General features: G+C 34.8%; 9 protein-coding genes across 11 annotated transcripts; 6 read left to right on the top strand and 3 right to left on the bottom strand.

The window, feature by feature from the left end:
• Positions 1-170: 170 nt before the first annotated feature.
• Positions 171-4,517, top strand: LOC103856645. Of its 2 annotated transcripts, XM_009133760.3 has the most exons (5): positions 1,140-1,623; positions 1,716-1,928; positions 2,079-2,286; positions 3,515-3,622; positions 3,961-4,517. In XM_009133760.3, exons 1-5 carry the CDS (start codon positions 1,411-1,413, stop codon positions 4,113-4,115), a joined length of 897 nt encoding a protein of 298 aa, XP_009132008.1. In that variant the 5' UTR covers positions 1,140-1,410; the 3' UTR covers positions 4,116-4,517. The 2 variants fall into 2 exon arrangements, with proteins under 2 accessions (XP_033142622.1, XP_009132008.1); XM_033286731.1 differs by lacking the exons at positions 3,515-3,622; positions 3,961-4,517 and adding an exon at positions 2,360-3,501 and having other exon boundaries at positions 171-1,623.
• Positions 4,518-5,242: 725 nt separating this feature from the next.
• Positions 5,243-6,037, bottom strand: LOC103856642 (copper transporter 3). Its single transcript, XM_009133759.3, has one exon. The coding sequence runs from the start codon at positions 5,991-5,993 to the stop codon at positions 5,403-5,405; it is 591 nt and encodes a 196-aa protein (XP_009132007.2). The 5' UTR covers positions 5,994-6,037; the 3' UTR covers positions 5,243-5,402.
• Positions 6,038-6,818: 781 nt separating this feature from the next.
• On the top strand, positions 6,819-7,617 carry LOC103856641 (copper transporter 1-like). Its single transcript, XM_009133758.3, has one exon. The coding sequence runs from the start codon at positions 6,866-6,868 to the stop codon at positions 7,349-7,351; it is 486 nt and encodes a 161-aa protein (XP_009132006.1). The 5' UTR covers positions 6,819-6,865; the 3' UTR covers positions 7,352-7,617.
• Positions 7,618-7,772: 155 nt separating this feature from the next.
• On the bottom strand, positions 7,773-12,805 carry LOC103856640 (putative cyclin-T1-1). Its single transcript, XM_033286732.1, has one exon. The coding sequence runs from the start codon at positions 10,215-10,217 to the stop codon at positions 9,423-9,425; it is 795 nt and encodes a 264-aa protein (XP_033142623.1). The 5' UTR covers positions 10,218-12,805; the 3' UTR covers positions 7,773-9,422.
• A 233-nt stretch (positions 12,806-13,038) lies between these two features.
• LOC103856639 (UDP-glucuronic acid decarboxylase 3) lies at positions 13,039-15,494 on the bottom strand. 2 transcript variants are annotated; one of them, XM_009133756.3, is made up of 10 exons: positions 15,319-15,494; positions 15,118-15,224; positions 14,698-14,784; positions 14,524-14,611; positions 14,349-14,440; positions 14,201-14,265; positions 13,949-14,115; positions 13,651-13,875; positions 13,528-13,568; positions 13,039-13,435 (listed from the first exon to the last, which is right to left on the bottom strand). In XM_009133756.3, the coding sequence occupies exons 2-10, from the start codon at positions 15,199-15,201 to the stop codon at positions 13,253-13,255; spliced, it is 1,032 nt and encodes a 343-aa protein (XP_009132004.1). In that variant the 5' UTR covers positions 15,202-15,224; positions 15,319-15,494; the 3' UTR covers positions 13,039-13,252. The 2 variants fall into 2 exon arrangements, with proteins under 2 accessions (XP_009132004.1, XP_033142621.1); XM_033286730.1 differs by lacking the exon at positions 15,319-15,494 and adding an exon at positions 15,287-15,310.
• Positions 15,495-15,752: 258 nt separating this feature from the next.
• Positions 15,753-16,525, top strand: LOC103856638 (non-specific lipid-transfer protein 3). Its single transcript, XM_009133754.3, has 2 exons — positions 15,753-16,180; positions 16,331-16,525. The coding sequence occupies exons 1-2, from the start codon at positions 15,843-15,845 to the stop codon at positions 16,338-16,340; spliced, it is 348 nt and encodes a 115-aa protein (XP_009132002.1). The 5' UTR covers positions 15,753-15,842; the 3' UTR covers positions 16,341-16,525.
• A 241-nt stretch (positions 16,526-16,766) lies between these two features.
• On the top strand, positions 16,767-19,400 carry LOC103856637. The gene has a single exon (XM_009133753.3). It carries the CDS (start codon positions 18,422-18,424, stop codon positions 19,235-19,237), a length of 816 nt encoding a protein of 271 aa, XP_009132001.1. The 5' UTR covers positions 16,767-18,421; the 3' UTR covers positions 19,238-19,400.
• Positions 19,401-20,017: 617 nt separating this feature from the next.
• LOC103856636 (actin-12) lies at positions 20,018-23,719 on the top strand. Its single transcript, XM_009133751.3, has 4 exons — positions 20,018-21,849; positions 21,922-22,315; positions 22,719-23,332; positions 23,427-23,719. Exons 1-4 carry the CDS (start codon positions 21,790-21,792, stop codon positions 23,490-23,492), a joined length of 1,134 nt encoding a protein of 377 aa, XP_009131999.1. The 5' UTR covers positions 20,018-21,789; the 3' UTR covers positions 23,493-23,719.
• A 236-nt stretch (positions 23,720-23,955) lies between these two features.
• LOC103856635 (methyl-CpG-binding domain-containing protein 6) lies at positions 23,956-25,745 on the top strand. The gene is made up of 3 exons (XM_009133750.3): positions 23,956-24,917; positions 25,120-25,233; positions 25,309-25,745. Exons 1-3 carry the CDS (start codon positions 24,750-24,752, stop codon positions 25,546-25,548), a joined length of 522 nt encoding a protein of 173 aa, XP_009131998.1. The 5' UTR covers positions 23,956-24,749; the 3' UTR covers positions 25,549-25,745.
• Positions 25,746-25,798: the final 53 nt, after the last annotated feature.

The raw sequence follows: 25,798 nt of genomic DNA, 5'->3' as shown, positions 1-25,798 counted from the left end.
AAAAATGTTTTGTGAACCCCTTCCAAGGGGTTCACTAATGCTGATGCTCTAACATTCGTTACTTCAAAACATCGCATAGAAAGAAGAAACATATACTATAGTTTTGTCTCCGGAAATCCGAATAACTCATCCCGAGCTGCATTAGTTGACTTAGAGTCACATATATATATCACCTAAACAAATATAGTATAGAGATGCAACCCCGTATGGCTAGCTCATAAGAAATTTCTATCATAAACCGAGTTAATGTTTCTATTTAAATATATTTCAAAGTGAAAATTACAGATTTACTAGGGATTGGATATAAAATTGTATGTTGTTTAAAGCTGTACAATATAAAAAATTATGTATTTATGATAATTGATAATGGAATCTTAGTTTAATTGGTTTCGATTTGGTTATAGTTAGCAGCTCTTCATTAGTTAGAAGTTAGGAGAAGAATGATATTTTATGTCATGGCTACCAGAATTAGAGGATGCAACACATAACTTCTATTACAAGTTATACTGCACATTTTTTAATTTTATTGGAAATCTTATTATGATAATTGATAAGTCCGTTGATGTCTTAATAGATGGGTTCATCTATCGAAAAATAAACTTTGCATATTGATTCAAAATTCAAATCATGTGCAAGAGTTATTCACTAGCACCAAATGTTTAACAATGTTAAACAAATTGTGCATTTAAATTTGATTATTAGTTAACCAACTTTGTTTGAAAAAATTATGTGAGAGAAAAAGGAGATCCATACATGTAGTTTGTTTATACAAGTTTATTTGGCACTTTTTTTTTTTGCTGAAAGTTTATTTGGGACTTACCATCAAAATAAATTTGAATACTAAACACGGCATATAAACGAAAATAACGTGACTTTAAAACACTGTTAGACAAATTTAAAAACGTTAATTGACAGGTAATAACTGAATAACATTATTACTTTCCCAAATTTTTTTTTTTTTTTTTTTGAAACACTATTACTTTCCCAATTAGTCTCTCATATTAGTTATTGAAGCTTTAAATAGTAGGAAAATCAATTTAGGTTGAATACACTATTTTAAGAGAAATTTTATAAACATTCACCTAAAACAGTTAAATAATAAATAAATGCATTCATATTTCAGAAAAAAATGATAGAAAATAAATATGTGTACATATTGGGATACTTTTTATAAATGCTTTCCTTAATCCTTAACTCTCTCGTGAGTCGCAACTAGCAACAATTGACAGGTGAAATTGTCGTAACGCCTTCTGCTAAAGCTGTCTTCTTCTTCCTTCTTTATATATCTCTCTTTCGCACAAGCTTCTCTCTCTTCTCTTCTCTTCTCTTTGTGCTTGCTTTCCTCTGTTTGTTTCTCTCTCTGTTCTGTCTGTATCTATCCAAATATTTTTTCTAGAAGAAAATCATCAAATGGAATCAACTGAACTACAAAACATAGATTTCTTTAGCTCTTTTTCTGAGCACACAGCCCCAACTTTCTTCACTCCAACCACAAGCTCCCTCCGATCCGACTCGGACCCGGATTCACCAAAGCCACAAAACGAAGGTGAAGACGAGTACGTTGCAGAGTTGACTCGTCAGATGACTAGCTATATGCTTCAGGACGATGAAACGCATCAGAAGGTACAAGTTTTTTTAAAACCCAAGAGATTCGATTCTTTACTCTTTTATTCAATCTCATATTCCTAAGTAATCTTTCTTCTTCTTCTATTCAGTCTTGTGGTGGTGGCTCTGGCTCTGGCTCGCCGCAGTCGACTCTTTGGTCACCATTCGCCTCAGGTTATAGCAGCCCTGTCGGTCCTTCCCGAGAACCATCACCGCCTTTAACGCCGGCCGTGCAAGCGACGGTGGAAAAGAGTCCTGTTATAATTCCTTTTCAATCAAAACAAGCTCTCATCGATGAGCAGATCCGATCTGTTCAAGCTAACGTGAGCTCATTTTTATCAGTTGATAATTAATTAGAATATTTTTTTTTTAAATTGTCGGTTATAATACAACGGTTTAAAATTAACCGTAACGAAAACAGAGTTTTGTTACCACCGTCGGGTGCAATGATGATGTTAATTTTGTGTATATAGTTCCAGAAGATCAAAAAGGAGAAAGACAAGGAACGAAATGATGATGCATTAAGACACAAAGAAAAAAGCTACCACAACCTACAGAGACCAAAGTCAGCCGTGAAGGCGGTGTTCGTTGACGGGTTGGGTTCGAGAGCCGGGTCGGGTGGAACTGGAGTGTTCTTGCCACGCAGTCATGGTACTGTTATGGAGTCTGGCAAGAAATCAGGTTAGAGCCAGCCAATAATTCCATATTAATTTAGCACTAAGTTTATGTTTTGATTTTTTTCGACAAAATGTGGTTTTAAAGAAGGTTACGTATTATAATAGACAACAGATAAAAATAAATATGAAACGACGTCGTCGTCTAACTTTGAGATTCCTACTTTGTTTTATAGGGGTTGACATAGTTAGGGGGGGGGGGGGAATCTTGTGTCTATACTAGATTTAGTAATTTCATTAAATTGTAACAATAAACCACTGAAAACATTAGAGTTAGTTTTAGCTTAAATTTTATCTTTAAATTTATAGTGCGTCATTCTTTTTTTCTGTGGTCGACTATCGATTGCTTAGATCTCAATTATTTAGGACCAAGATATAATAAGAATCTTTATCTTACGTTGGTACATTGTTTGACTGAGTAGATTCCAGCTGCCAAAAAAAAAAGACTGAGTAGATTCCAAAGATTCCTTCTCACCAGTTAAACTCTTTTCTTGTAAAGTTGGTTTTTTTGTGGCCGAATTAGCAGTTATGCCCTTCATAAATATCTTGCCTCTCTGCTTGTTGGTCCCCATTGTTACTCTCTTTCCCTTTCAACAAAATAAACCATTTAGGTTGAAAATCATTATCATTCATTTTGTTTTCTTGAAACCCCAGTTGTTTCATTCGATAGTGGATTATAATCTACGATAACCTAGATAATTATTCGTCTTGTGATTCTTTGTTATGTCATTATTCGATCATTGAGTCATTGACAATACCCAATGCTATAACTGAATAACATAGTGTACTGTTTTCTTCTAAATATAGTACTATATTCGAGTTCGTACTTAAATAGCTAGGCACTTAAAGTTGTAAGTCGCACACCAGCAGCATGTATTACACCAACCATGATTTTTTTATTTCATTTTCTTTTGGTTTTGAAATTGAATCGGTGGTCCTAGTGATCTAGGAGTCGGTGGATTTGTAAATTATTGCATTTCAACTCTTAACCGTTACCCAATCAAGGTGTCGGTGGACTTGTCAACAAATATCGTCTTCCTTTCTTAATAAATACTATAAAATTCCTTTCGGCATCATTTGATTTAATGTGGCTTAGATATTGGTGGTAGGTGGTGACACTTTAGATGATATTGTGTTGTTGGTATTAAGATTTGTTGTCGTTCTATGAAATTAATGTCTCAACCAAACAGTTTACTGAAAGTTTGACTTTTGTTCTTGAAAAATATTGGTTGCAGGATGTTCAACAGTAATAATACCAGCAAGAGTAGTGGAAGCTTTGAAAATTCACTTTGACAAATTGGGCGTTCCTTCTACATTATCTTCTGATATCCCTCCCTTTCATGGTACCAACCATCTTTTTCGTTATTTATTCTTGTATTCTTTTGAGTGAACTTATGATTTACAAGTATTAACTATATATTTAGATATAAACAGTACAAAACCTCTCAAAGTCTACAAAACCTCTCAAAGTCGCTGAAATTTTGGAATTCATTGCTATGCATGTTTATTATAATTATTATTTAAAGTTCTACTATATTACATCATATTAGACACATGCAAGTATGTAACTTATATGTAAATTTTGGGTTTTGAGTGTATCTTTTGATATGAGTGGATTCTTCATATTCTTTTTCTTTAACCGACCAGTTAACACTTTTAATTGATAATATTTACCATATAGATGCTTTGTTGGTGTCCGTAAAGAACAAAAACAACAACAGTCACAAAAGTAGTTCATCAACCCGGGCAGAGAGTGGGCCTCCGCACATGGCGGAGACGTCGGCCGAGAGACACCAAGAACCGTTGGCAGATTTGCCACATGAATGGACGTACTGATCGAACATTGGAATGCTATTGGTTGCTGAAGTTATAGGTTTTCAAAAGGTAGTGTCTTTTTGGATTGAATATTTTATAGTGGGTCAGAATGTGTGACAAATTTTAAAATCATCATTTTTATATAGATTTTAGAAGGGAGTGAATTTGTTATTTTTTATTGGTGGTTCCTTAAGATGGTTCTAGTAAAATCAGTAAGTCTTCTGATAAAAGAACAATAAAATATGCATATATGTGTTCATATAATATGCATGTCTATTGTAATATGCATATATGTGTTCATATATATTGCGTGTCTATTGTAATAAAAGGGACGGGTTGTTTTTTTTTAATGTAAGATTCCTTGTAATAAAAGCATTATATATATACATTTCGCCAGTATAATAAAAAGTCTTAATTTGATTATTACGTCTTCATTCTTATGTCCATCTCCTTAGTATGCTTAAACTTCCTTTACAAATGTTTTAGAATTATAGTTATAGTTTTTGGAATAACTAGTTTAGTGTCTCAATGTTCATCCAACGGAACGCGTTAAGATGTGTGGAAATGTGAAAAAATATGACATGCTCGTGGTGGCCTCGTGGCTGGTCTTAAATCCGCCGACTTCTTCGTATTCTTCGTACTTTCACTTTGGAAGGTTCATGTGCACTTATTCTTTACTTTCACTTTATAAGGTTCATGTGCACTCACGTTTTGCCATTACTCAAATTAATTGTGAGCCAGTGACGGTGTACATTGCTCCACTCTCATGTGACTTCTCTTTGTTTTCTTCTTTTTCTTTTCATTGTTTACTTGCACCGACAAGTGGGTTCTTATCTACGCATTTCTATAGCAATTGATCCAAGCAACTATATATTCCTCTAGGCCCATGACGTCTTTTCTTTTATATCCAAACTAGTTTTCCCTAAATATCTGCTTAATAGAAACAAAACAAACAAATCTGAGAAATCCGATAAAAGAGGCAGAAATATTTACTTTATTTTCATTCGAAGAGTGACATCAATATAGAATTCTTGCTTGCATATCGCAAGTAATTAGGTATACATAAGTTGACCAAAGATATATAACAAAATTACATTAAACAAATCCAGGAAAAATATGACTTCTGCACAATCACCAAAGAGAGATAGTTATGTAGATGAACGTTTTTATTGAACTAAAACTGATCACAAAATATTAGACCTAAACAAGACCATAAATGAGAATAGTCGTTCAAAAAAAAAGAGAATAAATATACTGAATTCCCAAAATGTGATTTTATTTTCATTATTATTATATGCTCATCGGAAGTCAACAATGTGATTGAACGTCGGTGTGAGTGTGATTACCAGCAGTGTCCTTAAAAGCCCTACTTCCAAAAATCATAAACCCTAATCCAAAGCCAGCCATTGCAGCCAAGAAGACTCCTCCATTGAATGACATTACAGCCAACATGATCAAATAAGATAAACCAGCCCTCACAGTGTAAACCACCGTCTGGACTATCCCGCCGCCAAAGGTAGCCGGACCGGCTTTCATGACCCCGCACCGCGAAATCCATTCTGACAATGCTGAAAATGCGAAAATGGCGGCTAGGCAGACCCAATACATAGTCAGACTGGTCCCTGGCCAGCCGTCAAATAGAACCTCGGTGTTTTTTCCCCAAAAGAAAGTCATGTGCATCATGCCACCATGATGACGGTGGCGATGTTGGAAGAAATCCGACGGCGAAGGTGCAGGAGCCGCCGAAGAAGATCCACTCATGCCGTTCATATTGTTTAGAAATATTGTTAACTTGATAGGTAAGGTTTTGGCTGTGTGTGTGTGTGCAAGTAGTGTTAGGGTAATTATAAGGGATTTTTTCTTGGGTTGGAGTTCGTGTGTAGTACAATGTACGTACATTTTTACAACAACAACAATGCGATAATTGTGTGTATATTCGAGTATAAAATGTACTTGAAAGAGATTTAGTTGAGATCAAAAACTATTTAGTTGAAAGTATATTGGTGCTTTTAGAAGTCTAAGAAATCAAATTTGAAGAAGTAAAACCCAACGATGGTGCCAACTATAATTTTTATTACCTAATTTGATTATATTTAGGTATTTCGCTTGTTTTTAGCTTTACCGTTAGAGTAGATCATTTGTTCACATAATTGAAGGTGTGTGATTTTTTTTTTTTTTACATCAAGTGTGTGGGATTCTTACATAAACCAAACAGAGAAATTGCATAATCTCACAAATAATTTCACAGTATTTATTTATACGCCACCGTATTTTTTTTTTTAATTATTGTATTCCCCATATGTAACTAATAATCATATTTTAAAATTCTCGAGTGTCTTGACTCTTGAGACCACTGGTTATATTTTGAAACAAGATTAAATTTCTTTATATCATAAGCAATTAGAAATTCTTAGAATTCCATGATAGTGAAATTTTTCTAAGAGTTTATGATACCGTATTTGTAAACCAAGAACCAAATATAGTAATTAATTAAAATTATAAATTTAGAGTACATTAATCTCTCCTTATGTATTTTCTAAATATCACCCTCGTTTTTTGTACGATAAAAAGTTTGACAAGTCCTTTTTTACACGACAAGTCTATAAAAACAGGTTGTACAATAATATCGTTACTCTTATCTCCACACAAACACAAAAAGAAATTGAAAAGGAAGGAATCTCAGTAAATGCCAATAAATACAAAAAAGCGTCTTCGAACATTCTTATTCTCCTCTCAAAATAAGACACAAGAGACCCAAGAACAAAGAAAGCATGGATCACGATCACATGCCTCCACCACCATCATCATCCATGATGAACAATGGATCCATGAACGGAGGAGGAGGAGGAAATCAAGAGATGATGATGATGCACATGACTTTCTATTGGGGCAAGAACACGGAGGTTCTCTTCTCCGGCTGGCCGGGAACAAGCTCTGGCATGTATGCTCTTTGTCTCGTATTTGTCTTTTTCCTCGCCTTCCTCACCGAATGGCTTGGCCACTCCTCTTTCCTCCGTGATACCACCGAAGATTCAGCTAATGCCGCCTCCGGACTCGTCCAAACAGTCGTGTACATCCTCCGTACCGGCATCGCTTATCTAGTCATGCTCGCCGTCATGTCATTCAACGCTGGCGTGTTTATCGCCGCCTTAGCCGGTTATGGCATCGGTTTCATGTTGCTCGGAAGCCGAACTTTCCGGAATCCCTCCGGTAACAGGGAAACTTACGAGATTCCTCCCTCAGTTTGTGCTTGTTGATTGTGATATATGCATAAATTGATCCATACTTGTATTTCTAACTAGAGATGTAGGCATTGTAGTTTTTTTTGGATTGTTTGTCACAAAACTTTTGTGGGTTGTTCTTGGAGTTCATGTATGTGTTACTAGTGTGAGGAGGAATTTTTTTTCCCTTGCGATTTTTTGTTTTCTTCAGGTTAATATGATTATTGGTGAAAGCTGGATATATCAATCTACAGAGAATCCTTCCATCTTCGTAATAATGTGACATATCATTTTATGGTTCTTAGGGCTTGATACTACAAAGTCAGGGTATGAGAGAAAACGCTGACCTATTAATCCGTACATTAATTAGTGAGAAATACCATAGCACAGTACGTAGTAAAAAGTTTTATTTTTAAAATAGCATATAAAAAGGAAAATCTCCAAAAATACCAAATAATTTTTTAAAAAAAAATTCTACGTTCGATTTGTATTTGGGTTTAGATATTATTTATTTAGTATTTAAAAATTAGAATTTTGATTCAGGAGTTAGAGTAATTTAGTCGTTTCTTTGTTAAATTAGGGGTAGTTTAGAAATTTTGATAAGTTTTTTAAAATAATATTTTAAAATCAGACCTTAATAAATAGCCGTAAATGTATTTTAAAAAATATTAGAAAAACAATTAAACTATTCAATGGAAACATAATTGTGTTCATGTGTTAAAAGTTATGAGTATTTGTTTCTCGGCTTGAATCCATCCGTCTCCGATTTTCTTAAGGGATGAAGAAACTTTGTATTCATCAGCTGCATTCACTTTGAGACTCTCTAGCTCTGTATCCACTGAATCAAGAACACTCAACAAAGATTTTGCCACAATCGAATACATACAGCATCAAGAGAATAGATATTGTAATACGATTTAACAGGCAGGTTTACTCGAAATCTTCAGGAAACTCGTTGTCGTAGCTGTCATGGCGGTCATATCGATTGTTTTCTTCCTGAATTCCTATTCAGGATACCTTCTTCTTACTCTTACAAATTGCTTGATCAACGGAATTGATCACGTGGCATGACGGCCCTGAGATCTCGGGAGCTGTAGACTATTCAGTAAAGATTTCTATAATTTTAAGTGTTTATTTTTATATAATTTTTCAAAAACAAATTGGGGTCATAAGCTAATGCTTTGACTGGCCTATGCTCAGGATCGGCCATGTCTAGGCGTCAGGTTCACAATGGCCTTGAGTATTGAGTTGGGAAAGTGAGGCCCTCTCTTCTTCTTTGCTTAGCTAAGGTTGTGGAATTGGATGATGATTTCCTTTTTAGTGCTCCCATGGCTGTCTGCGTTTTCTTCTGAGTGAGATTGGGAGAGGCACATTCGTAGGAAGGAATCAAATAGAGTCTCACTGGTTTAGACTAAAACCTTAATTACAAGCTCTTTAGCCTCTTTTAGCCAATACCTCATCTCTCAATAACTTCATTATTTTTCTGGAATGCTCCGTATGGAAACAGTTGTCCATCTCTTTTTTGAGTGTCCTTATCCAAAACAGATATGGGGGAATCTGGAGAGAGGAGTTCTCAAGGAACATTATACAGAGAGTTAGACGTAGATAGTGAGGCTTATCACTGACTCAGATGGGAATAAGCTTCAGCTATTTACAACCAGATATATGTTTCAAGCAGCTGTTCATAACATTTGGAGGAGAGAAATAGGAGAAGACATGGAGAAAAGGAGTTTCCACCAACTCTTTTGGCAATCATGATTGATAAAACTGTGAGAAACAAGTTCTCTATTAGTCAAAAGAAGAAGGATAAGGAACTCTAGGGAGGGTTAAGCTATTGGTTTGGAGCCAAGCAAAGCTAAAAAAGAGGTTGAAGTTTGAAGATAAAGAAGAGAGTAGTCTAACTCTTGAAAGAAAATTTGTATAGAGAATAAGAAAGGAAGCACACTGATATAAAAAAAGTTTTTTTTGAATTAATTTAACAATCATTTCAAAATAATAATAATAATAATAATAATTGTTTGAACAACATTTTTAGACTACATTTATGATTTTCACTTAATTATGATACTAAATGACCATCAAGAGTCACCCTGACAAAGATGTTGTTTCATCTTCCTGGCTCTAGTCTCAATAAACCTCCATCACCAAACTTAGACTTTGCTTCATGTTTAACCGGAATAAGGAAGTCTTGTTGGTAAATTTCGAGCGTCTGGTTACAAATATCACACAGTTGACGTTTGGTTACATGGAACTCTAGCCACCAATCTTTCTCCCCATCACATGGTATCTTCACATTAGTCATGCGCGAGCCAAGATATAAAGCAGCCGCAGCGATCTGACTCGGCCTGAACTGCAAACAAAGCGACGACCTTAAACCGTCATTGAGGAAATTCCACGCAGCCTGATACAATCTCTTAGCGTCCATCTCGACCTTAATCCATCTCCTAACCCAATGCAGAGCCGGTTCATAAGGGTGTTCGATTTCGACATCAAACCTTAACGTAGAGAGCACAAACTTCTCACCGGTTAGCACAGCCCCCTTCAATCTCGCGCACATCTCTGTCGACGGTTCCTTGCCATGTAAAACCCTGCAACCCTTGGCGATGACGTCATCCACCGGTCTAGGAGACCCTTCGACTTTTCCAGCGATAAACATGCATATGATGCTGATTGTTTTGGGGTCGTTCTTCGCCAGGGATTCGCGAGTGAAGAATCTTTGACATAAGACTATCGATGTAGCTATGGATTTCTGAGGATTGTGGAGTCTCTGGCCAAGCTCCTGGAGGAAAGTAGAGTAAGACCAACGTTGGAAACTCTCTTGCTCTGAGTCGATACCGTCTACTCTCGATGGGGACTTTACTTCTATCTCTTCTCTTGTCATATACCAACTCCTTTCTCCCATTGTTTAACCTCTTGCTTTTTTTTTTTCTTTTAAAAATCCCGATATCCCCTGATTTATTATTATCAGAATTTGAAGATTGTATGTAAAGTTGCAAGATGATTATAACTGATGCTAACGAGAATAGCGGAGGATTTAAATAACTATATTTTAGGAGAGGATATAAACTGAATTCTTCCTCATATTAAATACCCAAATTATAGGAATATTTGGTCAAGTTTTTAATAGATGGATTTAAAGTCAATTCTCGTTTTCCTTAAATGTTTAAACATTACCAAATAAAAATGTTCTTCCTTGATTTTGACTAAGAATAGTTTGCCAAAAAATTATTCAATTCTGAATATGAAGATTTTGTCAATTCTTTTGATTTATTACTATTTTGACCTATGAGGAGTGCAAAATAAGTGAACCAAATCTTATATATTGTTAATGAATCTTGAATGGTTTATCAAGATAATTATTTGAGATTTAATTCTTTTTGAATACTCTTTCTCAATATATTATTATATTTTCCTTTTTTCAAGATTGCATTTTCTGTTAAGTACTCTTCTTTATTGATTAATACTATAATGGCTCTAAAATCATAATAATTACAAGGGGGGCCTTGTGGTCCACTATTAAGAGTAACATTTAGTGATCATATATATGTTCGAAATTATTTTTTTAATTTTTTAGATTTTTATATGATTTTACAAAAAAATAAAAAAAAACTTTCTTTTTTTGCAAAAAGTTCATTTTAAAAATGATTTTTTTTTAATTTCAATATTGTTTTTCAAAAGTTCGATTTTAAAATTTTTGCTAGTTTTTCTAATTTTTGTTTATGTTTCCTTTTTTATTTCTTATTAATTGCTTATATTAATTAAGTAAACAACAACAAATCTTTTTTTTTAAACAAAAAAACTAACACGTCACCTTATTTACAGGTTAAAATGTCACATTTTGGACTCGTTCCTCTCTAAAAATTTCCCAACTTATTTTTCTACAATAAGGAACAATAAGCTCCGACTAGTGATCTTTTCGGAAACACGAGGAATGAATAAAAAAAGAACGTATAGTAATAAAATTACAGGAATGAAAAGGAATACTTGTTTCTTATCAAATTTAAGAATGAATGTTTTTGTTCTATATTTCTCTACAAAAAAAGGAATGGAGAGGAAAAAAAAAGAAAAAACTATTCCTTGTGAATGGTGATTTTTTTTTGGAATGATAAGGAATTCAGCATTCCCTTGATCACCGTTCAAAGTACATGAAACCCAACCATTACTTTGTATATTAACACCATATACTTTCGAAAGCTGACAACTCTTAAACTCAAAAAAACGTGTCTGCGTTTTCTTGTGGGTTCAGTGCACAAAGTGTGTGCCCAAAAATGTACATCAGTGTGTTATGCATATTGTTCCATTTTTGAATTCCGGAATAAAAAGGGTTGCCCCTTTTTGTGTCAATTGTGTGTTCATACACATTTCTAGTCCTAAAGGATTACTTACATTAATAAAAAAAAAGTCTTAGTAATCATTTCCTCAAATTTTTGTAATGTGTAATGTTCAAAAAAGATTGTAATGTGTTTGTTGTTTTGTGTGTAAATTTTTTTTTTCGTGACTGCAAGTCTTATTTTTAGTTAAAGGAATTGTTTGGAAATTAATTCATTAAACAATGAAATATCATTGTATAGCACATATGTCTAGTTATAATTTGCATGGTTACGTCCTTTTCCTTTTGGTTGATGACTCATTACAGTATACTTAACAATGAGTTGATTGTTTGTGATGGTAATGTTACGGTTACTATTAGGACATGTAAACTTCTTTAAAGCTTTAGGGGTCAAAAAATTCAAAAAGAATGAAGTTTGGCCATATTGAATAATACTCCCTCACATGTAATAACATGATTAATGGAGGTTATTAGGGTGGAGTTCTTAGCGGAATATAAGAAACAATGTCTTAATTTTTAACTAAAAAAACTAAGAACCGGTTCTTAAATATTATTTAAAAACCGGTTCTTAGAATTTTTAGCTAAAAATCAAGAGACGATTTTTCATGTTGCGCTAAAAATTCCACCCTAAAAACTCCCCGTTAATATACCAAAATGAGAAAATTAATACGGAGAGATCATTTGTCTGATATCATGGTAGCAATGTCATCACTAAACTAGTTTTTATCTGAAGTGTGGGATTATAGATCACTATCATAACACTACCATTTTAAAATATAGGAGAATGTTTGCTCACTCCTAGCAAAGATGGTTATTTTCACTCGTGTTAGATAGAATTAGAGTTAGAGTAAATACACTAAATTGGTCAGTTTGTAAGACGAACTAACTTATCTATTAGTAAACATCAAAAACTCTTTTTAGCATTCATCTTAGAATGATGCAGTTAAACACGTACATATGTTTCATCTTTCTTTTTTTTAACAACATACATGTGTTAAGTATGTAAAGGTTGTATATACTTGAATTTTTAATAGTTTTAATATATTAAATTTATAAATAAGAATATATGGAGAAAATTTGATCATTTAATTATTTTAAAATTTTGAACACTCAATTAACATTGATTGGATTTTGTTTTAGTTAAGACACTCAAAAACATTAAATAGAAATATTCTATCATTCATTTCCGATCTAGTTAAATGATTAATGGTGGAAGTTGGATATATCAATTTGCTACTTTTCAAAGCCTATTTGTTTTCACTCAGATTTCATATACATATCATAATTCAATAATTTTTGGTTAACATAACCTTAATCGAATATGATGACAAAAAAAACATAATTAAGTGATTTATAGTGGGTACAAAAACATTATGTTTCATGGGTCAAAAACTCAGAAGAAAAAAGAACATTATAATATGATGTGCATACCACAATATATTCAAACAGAAACGAGGAGTTCCTCATTGTAAAATAACTTCTCAACTTATTTTTCTACAACACAACAAGGATCAATAAAAATATATGAAATCAAACGCACTGTAGTATATAACGAACACCATATAATTTCAAAAACTGACAAACTCGTAAACTCAGAGACATGTTTTTCAGTTTTTGGGGACGTTAAGCCTTAGACGGAAATCTTCTTCCATGAGAGGAAGTCCTTCTCTGAGCTTCACCTTTGGCTCCCAACCCAACACTTCTTTGGCCTTGCTTATGTCTGGTTTCCTCTGTCTTGGATCGTCCGGTGTGTTCTCCACCATCTTTATCTCTATGCTCGGGTTAATCAGCTGCATGCGTTTAAATATATATCATTAAGACCCAAACAACACTAACTAAAACTCAAGATCCATCGTACGGTTCAGACAAAACCGATTCTAACCTCCTTAACCGTCTCAGCCAGTTCCACCATTGTGAATTCACCTAAGAAACACAGAGAGAGATTCAGACACAAGCCTAAACAATGAGATAGATACTATCCTCCATAGTGTTTTTTAAGGAGTACCTGGGTTACCAATGTTGATAGGGCCAGTATCATCTCCTTCCATGAGACGGATAAGCCCATCCACCATGTCTGATACATAACAGAAACTGCGGGTCTGCGTCCCTGGTTTTTGAACTGTCAAAGCCTCTCCTCGAAGTGCTTGAGCGATGAAGTTGCTCACCACACGCCCATCATCTATGTTCATCCGAGGACCATATGTGTTGAAGATTCTAGCAATGCGGATTTCTACAAAATAGCAAACGGACACAATGGTTAAGTGATGCGGTGAGTTTGGTGGAATAATACACACAAAACTGACCAATGCCATGTTGTCTGTGGTAGTCAAACATCAACGTCTCGGCCACACGCTTGCCTTCGTCGTAGCAACTCCTTACACCAATAGGGTTGACGTTTCCCCAATAGCTCTCAGGTTGGGGGTGGATGAGAGGATCTCCATAGACCTCCGAGGTCGAAGTGAGCAGGATTCTGTTTTAAGAGAAGAACACAATGTTTAAGAGATGAACAAAAGAAGAAGATTTGATTAACAGATAGGGAGCTAGCAAGAACTAACCTCGCTCCAACACGCTTGGCGAGACCAAGCATGTTGAGTGTACCAATCACATTGGTCTTGATGGTCTGCAGAAAAAAAAAAGATTATTAGAAAAAAAAACTAATGCTTTGATGGATATTAAAGAACATATATATGTTTCCGCACAAACCTTGACGGGGTTGTACTTGTAGAAGATAGGAGAGGCAGGACAGGCAAGATGGTAGATCCTATCAACCTCGATCAACAAAGGCTCCGTAACATCTAACATTTCAAAATACCAAAAGCTAAATGGGTGGCGATCATGTTGACATAAGACAAGAAGATATGAGTCTTGAGTCTCATACCGTGACGAATGAGCTCGAATCTTGGGTGACCGATCCACTTCTTGAGGTTTTCTTTTGATCCAGTGAAGTAGTTATCAGCAACAATCACCTGGAGAGTGAAGCCAATACATCAACAAAGAATGTTACAAACATAAGAGACATGTCAATTTCTGTAGAGTGTAGACATGTACAAACCTCATTCTTCTCATTTTCCATGAGCTTATCAACCAAGTGAGAGCCAATGAAGCCAGCTCCACCCGAGATCAAGATCCTCATGTTAGGCTACACAAACAGCAATAAAGTAAGCACCTTTAAACCTTCAGACAATCCAATCAGATCAAACTAATAAAGCACACGATCTGATTAATGAGACAAAAGTTCTCTCTCAGATCTAAGTTCTCTCAGAGATCAAGTTAAGATCCTTGCAACATAGCTGATTCGATTTTGACCAAAACTAAACTATGCAATTGAGAACAAAGGACTCACACCATCAACGAATTACAGATCAGAAAAACGGATTCAAGCTTGTAACTACACTAGACGGTGAAGAATCTCAAAAGGGTATTCACCAAAATCGAAACTTGAAATCTTAAATCAAAGTTACAAACTTTTCACCTGACAGAACTTGGAGCTGCGGAGGGGAGAAGGCGTAGGAGGAGGCTTTGAGCTGTTGTTCTGTTTCTCACTCGTAGCCGCCATTTGATGAGATCTCTCAATCCTTCCTGACAGAAAAGATTGAAACTTTTGCAAATGAGAATTACGATCAAGGAGATGATTATATTACCAGAAGCTTCGAGGTGAGAGAGAGAGAGAAACCTAAAGTCCCATTTCCTACCCTTTTTACCTATTTACAGTACATCTTAAGAAACCCTACGTGCAACCTTGCGATAAACGATAAATAAGTTAATTAACATATATAATTGATATCTGATAATAGTAAAAAGAACAATTTACGTAGTACACTTAGCTGATAAATTGATTATGTCCCTTAGTTACACATTGCACTAAAATGAACGGCATTGTAACCTCACTTACATAGTTCACACATATATAGCTGAGAAGTGAAAAATCTTAATTATTATGTACAGTGTTGAAGATCATGTTTTGCTTATTATTCAAATTCTTCTCGCAATTAGTATAAGAAACTAAAAGAAAATTAAGTAAATGCATTCCAACTACCAACAAATTAACCCTGCTGAGTCACTACCTTTACCATCTAATATTCCTATTTAAACCCATCACGAGCTTCTTCAGATCTCATATCAAACAACAAAGCATAACTAGAAACAAGTAAACAGAATATCCATATTCTTCATCAAACAAAGAAAAGCATAACAGAAATGGCTTTGGCCCTGAGGTTCTTCACATGCCTTGTATTGACGGTGTGCATAGTTGCATCAGTAGATGCAGCAGTCTCATGTGGCACAGTGACAAGTAGCTTGGCTCCATGTGCCAACTACCTATCGAAAGGCGGGGATGTTCCTCCTCCGTGTTGTGCTGGAGTCACAAAGTTGAACGGTATGGCTCAAACCACACCAGACCGTCAACAAGCATGCAAATGCCTACAGTCCGCTGCAAAGACCGTTTCTGGTCTCGACCCAAGTCTAGCCGCTGGTCTTCCTGGAAAGTGCGGTGTTAGCATTCCCTATCCCATCTCCATGAGCACGAACTGCGACAAGTATGTCTTTTAGTTTCCTCTTTTTGTGAAAGTGTACCTTCTCAGTTTTACATTCTCTTGATTTTTTTCTTGTTTAATTACTCGATCTGGAGACCGTGATTTAGTTCTTCTTATAATCTAACTTGTCTTGATTTTTTTGTGGTGTTGCAGCGTCAAGTGAAGTGGGAGCTTTATGAGTATGATTTAGCATAAATAAAATAAAACAAGTCTATATATGGACGCTTATCTCACACTATGTCTTTGTCTTATGGCTTTGTGATCTTTGTTTTCCTCAGTTGTATCTTAATATGTTTTGAGATATGATGATGTTATCTTAATCCTATAATTTAATACCTATATCCAATACTGGCGGGAGATTTCTATATATAGAGTCTAACTGAAATTGTTATGGTGAAAACTATTAATTATCAAAATATACAATGACACATACATTGGTCTAACAATGACGAATGTAAAGTAGAAATCCATTAATTCTACTATACTTAACTTTATTTTCTGACAACTTCACTTCAAGTAAAAAAATCTATAAATTAATAATATATGAATTTATATATTTTATAGATTATTATTTGGAATATCACATATCATAGATATATTTATGTCTTAGAACTAATCCAAAAAGATGATACTAAAATATTCGAAATGAAAAGAAAAAGATGAATTTTGTCTTGAATAAAATTAAAAAAAATGTTTACATTTATTCAAATTCTATATATAGTAATTATTTATAAGTTAATGGAGCTATATATCAACTTAAATTCTTTTAAAAATTATTATCTTATAATTTTATCGAAGAGTGTTAAAATTTTTAACTTGAAAAATTTAGAACCGTGAATTTATAATATTCTTCTATTGTATGTAAAATCATTTTTCGTAATATTATATGATCATGAAAAGATTTGTGTTAAACAAGTTATATATATATATATATATCTACGAGATTTAACACGGAAATTGTTTCTGAAAATTAGTTTGGACTCCAATTTGAATGCTCTGACTGTATAAAAATATATTCATACTAGAAACCATAATCTTTCTTGTGTTCATATACACAATTTGAGACCTAATGAAAAGTTGAGTAAGTTCGTCCCCAGAGTTCTATCAACGTGTTGTCTTGCACATTTGGAAATATTGGTTTCAGTGGGCCAAAACTCGTTAGGTTCTTCTATAAGATAAGAGGGGATATATAACTTTCTGTCATTATAATAATTTTAAAACCACCGATGACAACAGAATCGAAACAAGAGGGGAAAACAAACAGCTAAAATGAGTTTGTGGGCGACGGTTGTCTAACCATTGGCTCTGTCTATTTATTATCTTATCCAGTCATATGTTCTGTGTTCCCCTCGTGGCACCTCCAATTATTATTCATCACAAAACCTTCAACTTTTTAAAAATCGTTTTATATTTGGTCTGAATAATTCCCTTCCCCTCTTACCAGTTTATACTACCACCAACACTCAAGATTTAATCACTTCTCCCGCAGCCATTCATGATAAAGTTACCCAATACATTATGTTGCAGTTTAACCCGTTTATGTAACACTAATTGTAGAAACAAACCATTTCATCTTATGTCTAACCAAAAAAACAAAAATCATTTCATATAGCTGCAAAACGTTTTAAATAGTTCAAAAACTTTCTTTCTAAACATTTTTCAGTGGCATGTAGTCAGTGAAACTATTTTCTTTTATTAAAATTTATCATCATTGTCAAAGTATTCTTTTACAGAAACATTTTATTGTTAAACGACATATTATATCATCTTCTATCAAATATATCATATCAAGTCCAAATACATATACTAATTAAGCTTTAAAAAAATCTAATAGCAATACAATATGTATAAACTTTTAAACATAACTGTTTAAGTATTATAATATGCTAGAACTTAGAAGGCAAAAAGAACATAAGATTTTATAAAGTGTACTAATTTATCTTTTTCAAAAATCTTGTGTTAAAGGCACCAAGAGCTGGCCCTTTTGTGCCAAGTATTACAACCAACCCAGCTTGTGAACCTAAATCACTTTGAAAGAGAAGTTATCTATCTATATCACACACACACACACACATACACAAATCTATCTTTCTCTTTCAATCTGCTTACTATCAAGGCAAGTTTCCATTTCCTGCTCCTCTAACCATATCAATTACAGCTAAAAATATCTCTTGTTTCCAAAATCTTTTCACACATTTTGGTTTCATTTTCTTCATCTGATGTGAGAATTTTGAGGTGACAAAAATGAAGACTATAAGTGGGTTAGGGATAGGGTTGAGTTTGGTGTTTGGGTTGCTTCTCTTAGCACTTGTTGCAGAAATCTTTTACCTTCTGAGATGGAAGAAGATCATAAGCCAAGAGAGCCAAGAAGAAGAACAACAAGCTGGGTACGCTAAGGAACTTATCCAGCTCTTCTGCTTCAAAAACCATCAACCTTTACATGCCAACAATGGCGTAAGAGAAGCGGAAATCTCGAGGACACAAGATTTAGAGATAGGGTTGATGAAACACTTAGGTGGAGGAGAAGTAGGGTTTGAAGCAGAGCTCATGAAGTTTCATAACCAGAGGTTTCTCTTCACAATCATAGAAGAGACAAAAGCAGATTTGGAATCTGATGATGAGAAATCAAGAAGTCTGAGTGATTTTCCGGTTGGGGTTAATGACTGTACTACCCCTGGTCTCACTCCTCTGGCTTCTCCTTGTACACTGAAGTCATCTCCTTTGGAGTCTTACTCGCACCATGGTTTCAATCCTCTGTTCGAGACAGAGGGTGAGCTTGAGTTCAACAAGTTCTTCAGGTCGTCTTCTTCTTCGCCTCCGCCTAAGTTTAAGTTCATGAGGGATGCGGAAGAGAAGCTGAGGAGGAGAATGGCTGAAGAAGCTAAAAGGAGAGAGGAGACAGAGGGTTCGTTTCTGAAGTTCTTGAATCCTGAGATGATGAACAGAGAGAAGAAACAGAGTAGTCAAGAATCTGATGAGAGGGTGTCGTTTGCAGTTTCTTCTTCGTCATCAGGTACAAATCTTAGAACGTTGGACCGGAGATCAACACTGGTTGTTTAGTGTTAGAACTCTCTTGCTCTACTCCTTAATTTTTATTTTTTGTTGAAATTTGTAAAAAGAATTTCAATATTAATTGTGCGAATTATCTTTGTTTTCTCACATTCTGATTCTTTGTGAATGATTTCTTCTGTACGTATCAATCTGAAAAAGTTTGCAGGTGCTTCTTATAATTCTGTTTGAGAAAAGAAATTAAGCTAGAAATTGGTTATGAAATTTTGAATTGTGTCCTCTTAACCAAAAAAATATTATAGTTTTGAAAAATTAATTAAAATGTTGTCTAAAAAGCTTAAAATAAAAATTGTGATAATTATTCAAATCCTTACGGCGCCACAAATTTGAACTTTCAGCTACTTCTAGGTTATTTTAATCTACCAGTCCGATTAGAATAATACTGTTTCAAGTAAACGATAAAAGAAGTGCAATGTTGTTTGATATGATTACTATAAATGCTTTTAAGCCCGCAAATTATGCACAATACATCATGAATAAATCTTTTCCACATATTTGCGATTACTACTTAATTTTGATGCTTTCTACTTTATAAAAAATGCAAATAAAACATAACAATGTATATATTTAGACTACTTGAATGGATTATAATCTTGTAAGAAAAGAAAATTGTATACATTTTGTGGTGTCTGAACTAGAAAAATTCATGGCATCACGCGATGTATCGCCGAAAGGTTTGTTTCACTAATAATTAATCTGAACCTCGAATAGTTTTCAGTTTATGCCAAGAAGGTCTTGTTGGACCACGTAACTACTTATCAAAATACTTTATTACTGGTGAGCGACGTTTTTTCTCGTCAGAAAATCTATCAATTTCAATCCCTATGACAAAAACGGGTGTTAAAATGCTTATGCTTGAATATATTGTACGACTAGTAATTCAAATCTACCCAGTAAAGCACTTTATAAGTGTATGGAACATGTAGACAAACAATTATCGTTATAAGTGTATGTATGGAACATGTAGACAAACAATTATCGTTACATATATTTAGAATGAAATATCTTTTTAACTCGCAACAACTGAATTCTTCTGGATGTATAAGTCATGTATGTATAAAGAGAAACTATTAAGGGATATGTATCCCACATTGGACAATCAATGGGACATTAAGTAATATATAAAGGGTTAGAGCCAATCCACTAATTGCCAATTGGTTTTGAGTTGGAAGCCCGTAATAAACCCGATTCTAACATGGTATCAGAGCTCAGATCCTAATAAGTTAAAAACCCCTAATTAATATTAACCTTACCCGACCGGGTATATAGGTCGTAATTGACTCGCTCGACCGAGTATAACTGTCTTAAAGTTCCGAAATTTCTGGCCGATAAAAGCCATCATCTCGAGGAGGGGTATTAAGGGATATGTATCCCACATTGGACAATCAATGGTTTATTAAGTAATATATAAAGGGTTAGGGCCAATCCACTAATTGCCAATTGGTTTTGAGTTGGAAGCCCGTAATAAACCCGATTCTAACAGAAACTAAAAATATATTATGCTAAAGTACGCATACATATGTACAATTAGTCAATCAGTAGTATACATTAAAGATACTGTTATACGTATATATGTACGTATTCTATGACAACTGTGAACATGGCGACACGTGAAGGAAGAACCAAACTCAAAGAGACAGGAAAAGCGAAAGGGTCCGGGAACACACGTCAACATCGTTGGCTTCATCTTAAATGCAATTTCAAAATTCGCGTTGGATACTGGAGCCCAACTTTGCCATAATTAACTATGATTCGTTTGGTAATCCTTGAATAAAGTATATGTGTTTGTTTGATAATGGAACTGTAGTGGACCAGAAAATAAATGTGTAATGTGCTACTTCTATTGGAATTTTTACAAGAATAAACATAAATTAATTAGAAATAAGAGAGAAAGTGAAGATAGGTTCTCAAATGAGACTTTTTTGAGAAATTCTATGAGATATGTGTTTTACAGATACTAATTCAATTTCTTAAAATAACTAAAATTTAATTATGTAACTAAATTATAGTAAAATTAAAATAGTTTTTGTTTGAAAAATTATTAGAGGTCCTAAGCAATAAGGGTGTTTTTATAACATCTTCTAATGCTCTGTCATAATTAATAATTACACAAGCAGACAAACAACAGGAAAATACAAAGATGCCAATCTCAAGAATTAAACTTTGAAATACAAACATAGCAAAAATAAGTATAAGCCCTATACATGAATGTGGTTATTTGTTACGTCACAGTTATCATCTTAATAATCTCACGGCTCAATGATCCATATTTCTCAATTCAACAACGAGTATCTACTAACCCGATTCTTCCGGCGAACAAGGACCAAAACCGCCATTCCCGTTCAGCTTAGGCTGTAAAATATTCCCTTAATTACCCAAAATAGGTGAACACGTGTTGTCACACTCTTACATATAGGTTCCAGCTAAAAACTAACGGCCAAGAACTGTTTTCATTGAAGCGATATAACGAGAAGCTCCTTTCGTATTTTCATAAATTTTGAACCCATAGGAGGCGTTTCAGGATCCAGTTTTGTGATTGAAGAATGGCCGACGGTGAAGACATTCAACCGCTTGTTTGCGACAATGGAACTGGAATGGTTAAGGTAATGTTTCTCTAAATGATATGTGTTACATGACTATCTACTATAAATACTAAAAATAAAATATGAGTATAGGCCGGATTTGCGGGTGACGATGCACCAAGAGCAGTTTTCCCGAGCATTGTAGGCCGTCCTCGTCACACGGGTGTTATGGTTGGGATGGGACAAAAGGATGCTTATGTTGGAGACGAGGCACAGTCAAAACGTGGTATCTTGACACTCAAATACCCAATTGAACATGGAATTGTTAACAATTGGGATGACATGGAGAAGATTTGGCATCACACTTTCTACAACGAGCTTCGTGTTGCCCCTGAAGAACATCCAGTTCTCTTAACCGAAGCTCCACTCAATCCCAAGGCTAACCGGGAGAAGATGACTCAGATCATGTTTGAAACATTCAACACTCCTGCTATGTATGTTGCCATTCAAGCTGTTTTGTCACTCTACGCTAGTGGCCGTACAACTGGTTAGTATCGCATACTACATTATTTTCGAACATTTGCAATGCTTCATTTATTAGCTTTGCATTCAATTGATTCACTATTGGTTGATAAGTCAAAGCATTCGGTTTTTCGGTTTAGTTTTTTCTATAGGTTTTATGAAAACCTTGCTTGAGCTGGAACCAAATTTGTTTTGGATGATAAACTATAAACAATTATTTTTTTATTATATTTATTTTATATACCTTCCGAATAATTTTAGATATCTAAAGTAGCATCAAAATAAAAGATAATTTATTTATTAGTTTCATTTACACTCTGTTTCGGTTTGGTTAAAACATTGTTACGTACTACTAGATTAAAAGTAAAATAATTGGTATCATTTCCGTTTGAAAAATTTCATGGTCCTTTTGCAAAATGTTTTATTAGGTATTGTTTTGGACTCTGGAGATGGTGTGAGTCACACGGTTCCAATCTACGAGGGGTATGCTCTTCCACATGCAATCCTACGTCTTGATTTAGCGGGGCGTGACCTCACGGACTACCTCATGAAAATTCTAACAGAGCGCGGTTACTCTTTCACCACAACTGCTGAGCGTGAAATCGTTAGAGACATGAAAGAGAAGCTTTCCTACATTGCTCTAGACTACGAACAAGAGCTAGAGACCTCCAATACAAGTTCTTCCGTAGAAAAAAGCTTTGAGCTTCCCGATGGACAAGTGATAACCATTGGTGCAGAGCGGTTCCGGTGCCCAGAAGTTTTGTTTCAGCCATCAATGATTGGAATGGAAAATCCCGGAATCCATGAAACCACATATAACTCTATCATGAAATGTGATGTGGATATTAGAAAAGATTTGTATGGGAACATTGTGCTAAGTGGTGGAACCACAATGTTTGGTGGGATTGGTGATAGAATGAGCAAAGAGATTACGGCTTTGGCTCCGAGCAGTATGAAGATTAAGGTTGTGGCTCCACCTGAGAGGAAGTACAGTGTTTGGATCGGTGGCTCTATATTGGCTTCACTCAGCACTTTCCAGCAGGTGCAAACATAACATAACTAAAATTTATATTTGATCTTAATATATTAACATTTTGTCATCGATATAAACATTGTTGTGTTTGAAATTTTTACAGATGTGGATTGCGAAGGCAGAATATGATGAATCAGGACCATCAATTGTGCATAGGAAGTGCTTCTAATCACACTTCTTGAAAGCACCAAAGGAAGATTGAAGTTCCCAAAAGAAAAAGATAAAAACACCTTTGAGCTTCTTTATACAGCCTACTACCAATCGCCAGTTTTTTGTTAATCACATTTCTTCACCCAAATTGTTCTTTGTAATTTTGATTTGAAGCATCTGAACTCAAAGAAACGCATTCAATTTCTTCATTAAATTATGCAAACCACACCAATTTATTTCTTTTAATTCTTTTTTATTTTGAATAGAAACACTATTTGTCAAAGTAGATAGTTAATTTCTATTGATATTTTTTTCTTCTATGGATACCCAAAATTTAAAATATGCATCACCCATTGTGCTAGCATGATTTAAGGAATTTATTAAGCAACTGTTCAAACATAAAGACAATAATTAAATCTTTCAGTTTATTAGTGATAAAATGCATAACTGATATGCCAAATCATTAGGTCGGTCATAGCTTTTGATCTTCCATGATATTGTTGTTGGAGTGAAAGATTATTAGGAACTGATGTTGCAAGAGTGTCAAGAATCCAGTGATTGATGTGGGAGCTCGGAGGAAATTTTGGTAAGAATTGCACGTGGCGGTGATGGTATTGGCAAAAGAGGAGAACTGATGTTAAAGAATGAAGCTAAGAACATTGTCGTAATGTTGTTGCCAAACATGGTGAGGATGCTGTTTGTGTTCATTATAGAAAGGATATCGTAAAGTAGTAAAAAAAAAACAGAATAAGATTCATCTTATACGTTAAATCTTTAACATTTTTAGTTTGAAAACGTCTAAAACACACTTATTGAACCCAAAACCTAACTTAGTTAGCATACCGAAAAATTACAAATCAATTGAGAATATATGCAAGTTTTATCGACGAAATTCTAGTGTAGTAATACAATTGTGATACATGTTATTCGAAAGGCAAAATAGCATGTCAAAACCTCATGTTCTATAACGTTTGTGTAGTATAAGAAAATAATGTGACATATACTTTAATTGTCTCGACTCAGCTAATCGAGACAAAGTAACGTTGATGTTAAATGAGTACGGTTCGGTATAGTATGCGCATTAATACGGATATTATTAAGTTGCTGGTTTAATAGATTCTAGTTTTATTATTCGATTTCGGTTCACCTAAACCGAATTTGAAACCCAGGAACACACATAAATTAAACAATAATTCTTTTTGAAGCATTCTCCTCGCGCCGGTGACGGAACCCTAAGAAGCAGTGCGAAGCAGCGACCAAATCAAGAAGGAAGCGGATGTCCAACGGTACAGAACAGGTGAATCCATCGCCAGATAACTCGGCGCATCAATCGGAATCGAAGTCGAGGAAGCGTTCGGCGCCGTTAGACAACTGGTTGCCTGATGGTTGGAGAGTTGAAGATAAGGTTCGAACCTCCGGTGCTAAAGCTGGTTCGGTTGATAAGGTAAATTCTCTTTACTCCTGCCTTGTAGCTTGAACTGTTCACATTGAAGATTCTCTGTTTTTAGAGTAAAAAAATTGCATCTTTCGTAGTGTGAAGTGTGTTCTTGTAGTAGAGAGAGTACACAATGCTTAGAAGGAAGACCATTGATTCGTGTGTTTATGGGCTAAATCTGATTAGCATTAGATTAATCTTTTGTTTGCAGTACTATTACGAACCGGTCACAGGGCGTAGGTTTCGGTCCAGGACCGAAGTGCTGTACTACTTGGAACATGGAACCTCTAAGAAAGGAAGCAAGAAAGCAGATTTCAATCCTGACGTGAGTTAACATGCTTTAAAGTTTGAACCTTTCACCGCCGTTACTCGTGGTTAATATAGGATCTTGTATTTGCAGCATTTGGAAGGCCAGGGAAGAAATAAATCTAGCAGAAAAGCTAAAGAGCAGCCGCCACGGCCATTGAACTTTGATTTTGAGAATGCACCGGAGAAGTTAAGCTGGTCTATGGCGAACTCAGGGGATGAAGCTTGGTCACCTTTTCTTGGGGAAGACAAGGTTCAAGATTCAGTGAGAAGAGATTGGTGCGCTGCCTTTACTGTTGTAACGACCAAAAACCCAAGTAAACTTTCGTTGTAGAGAGGATAATGTCTCGGTGGTGATTTTTAGATTGTTTCATGATTTGTAGCTTTGACGGAGATGGTAGAGCTATTTAACTGGCGATGCTTGCTTAGTAGTATTCACATGATTTAAGTTAGCTGTACTGTAACGTAAACTGAGATGGTAATAGTTATTTAACTGGGCGATGTTTGCTTTGTATTCACATGATTCAAGTTGATTGTGTTGTAGTTTTCCTAGGATTTTTGGAGGATAAGGTATTGGAGAGCTA

This window comes from Brassica rapa, chromosome A03 (genome assembly GCF_000309985.2).
Source record: "Brassica rapa cultivar Chiifu-401-42 chromosome A03, CAAS_Brap_v3.01, whole genome shotgun sequence".
NCBI classification, from domain to species: Eukaryota; Viridiplantae; Streptophyta; class Magnoliopsida; order Brassicales; family Brassicaceae; genus Brassica; species Brassica rapa.
This window is presented reverse-complemented; position numbering and strand designations above follow the sequence as displayed.

Coding starts and splice junctions, on each gene's coding strand:
- LOC103856637 (XM_009133753.3), top strand. CDS start 18,422: ATGAAGACTATAAGTGGGTTAGGGATAGGGTTGAGTTTGGTGTTTGGG.
- LOC103856635 (XM_009133750.3), top strand. CDS start 24,750: ATGTCCAACGGTACAGAACAGGTGAATCCATCGCCAGATAACTCGGCG. Junction 24,918..25,119: donor AAGCTGGTTCGGTTGATAAG/GTAAATTCTCTT, acceptor TTTTGTTTGCAG/TACTATTACGAACCGGTCAC. Junction 25,234..25,308: donor AAGCAGATTTCAATCCTGAC/GTGAGTTAACAT, acceptor TTGTATTTGCAG/CATTTGGAAGGCCAGGGAAG.
- LOC103856640 (XM_033286732.1), bottom strand. CDS start 10,217: ATGGGAGAAAGGAGTTGGTATATGACAAGAGAAGAGATAGAAGTAAAG.
- LOC103856645 (XM_009133760.3), top strand. CDS start 1,411: ATGGAATCAACTGAACTACAAAACATAGATTTCTTTAGCTCTTTTTCT. Junction 1,624..1,715: donor ACGATGAAACGCATCAGAAG/GTACAAGTTTTT, acceptor TCTTCTATTCAG/TCTTGTGGTGGTGGCTCTGG. Junction 3,623..3,960: donor TGATATCCCTCCCTTTCATG/GTACCAACCATC, acceptor TTTACCATATAG/ATGCTTTGTTGGTGTCCGTA.
- LOC103856636 (XM_009133751.3), top strand. CDS start 21,790: ATGGCCGACGGTGAAGACATTCAACCGCTTGTTTGCGACAATGGAACT. Junction 21,850..21,921: donor ATGGAACTGGAATGGTTAAG/GTAATGTTTCTC, acceptor ATATGAGTATAG/GCCGGATTTGCGGGTGACGA. Junction 22,316..22,718: donor CGCTAGTGGCCGTACAACTG/GTTAGTATCGCA, acceptor ATGTTTTATTAG/GTATTGTTTTGGACTCTGGA.
- LOC103856639 (XM_009133756.3), bottom strand. CDS start 15,201: ATGGCGGCTACGAGTGAGAAACAGAACAACAGCTCAAAGCCTCCTCCT. Junction 14,612..14,697: donor TGGAAAATGAGAAGAATGAG/GTTTGTACATGT, acceptor TTCACTCTCCAG/GTGATTGTTGCTGATAACTA. Junction 14,266..14,348: donor ACAAGTACAACCCCGTCAAG/GTTTGTGCGGAA, acceptor TTTTTTCTGCAG/ACCATCAAGACCAATGTGAT.
- LOC103856638 (XM_009133754.3), top strand. CDS start 15,843: ATGGCTTTGGCCCTGAGGTTCTTCACATGCCTTGTATTGACGGTGTGC.
- LOC103856641 (XM_009133758.3), top strand. CDS start 6,866: ATGGATCACGATCACATGCCTCCACCACCATCATCATCCATGATGAAC.
- LOC103856642 (XM_009133759.3), bottom strand. CDS start 5,993: ATGTACGTACATTGTACTACACACGAACTCCAACCCAAGAAAAAATCC.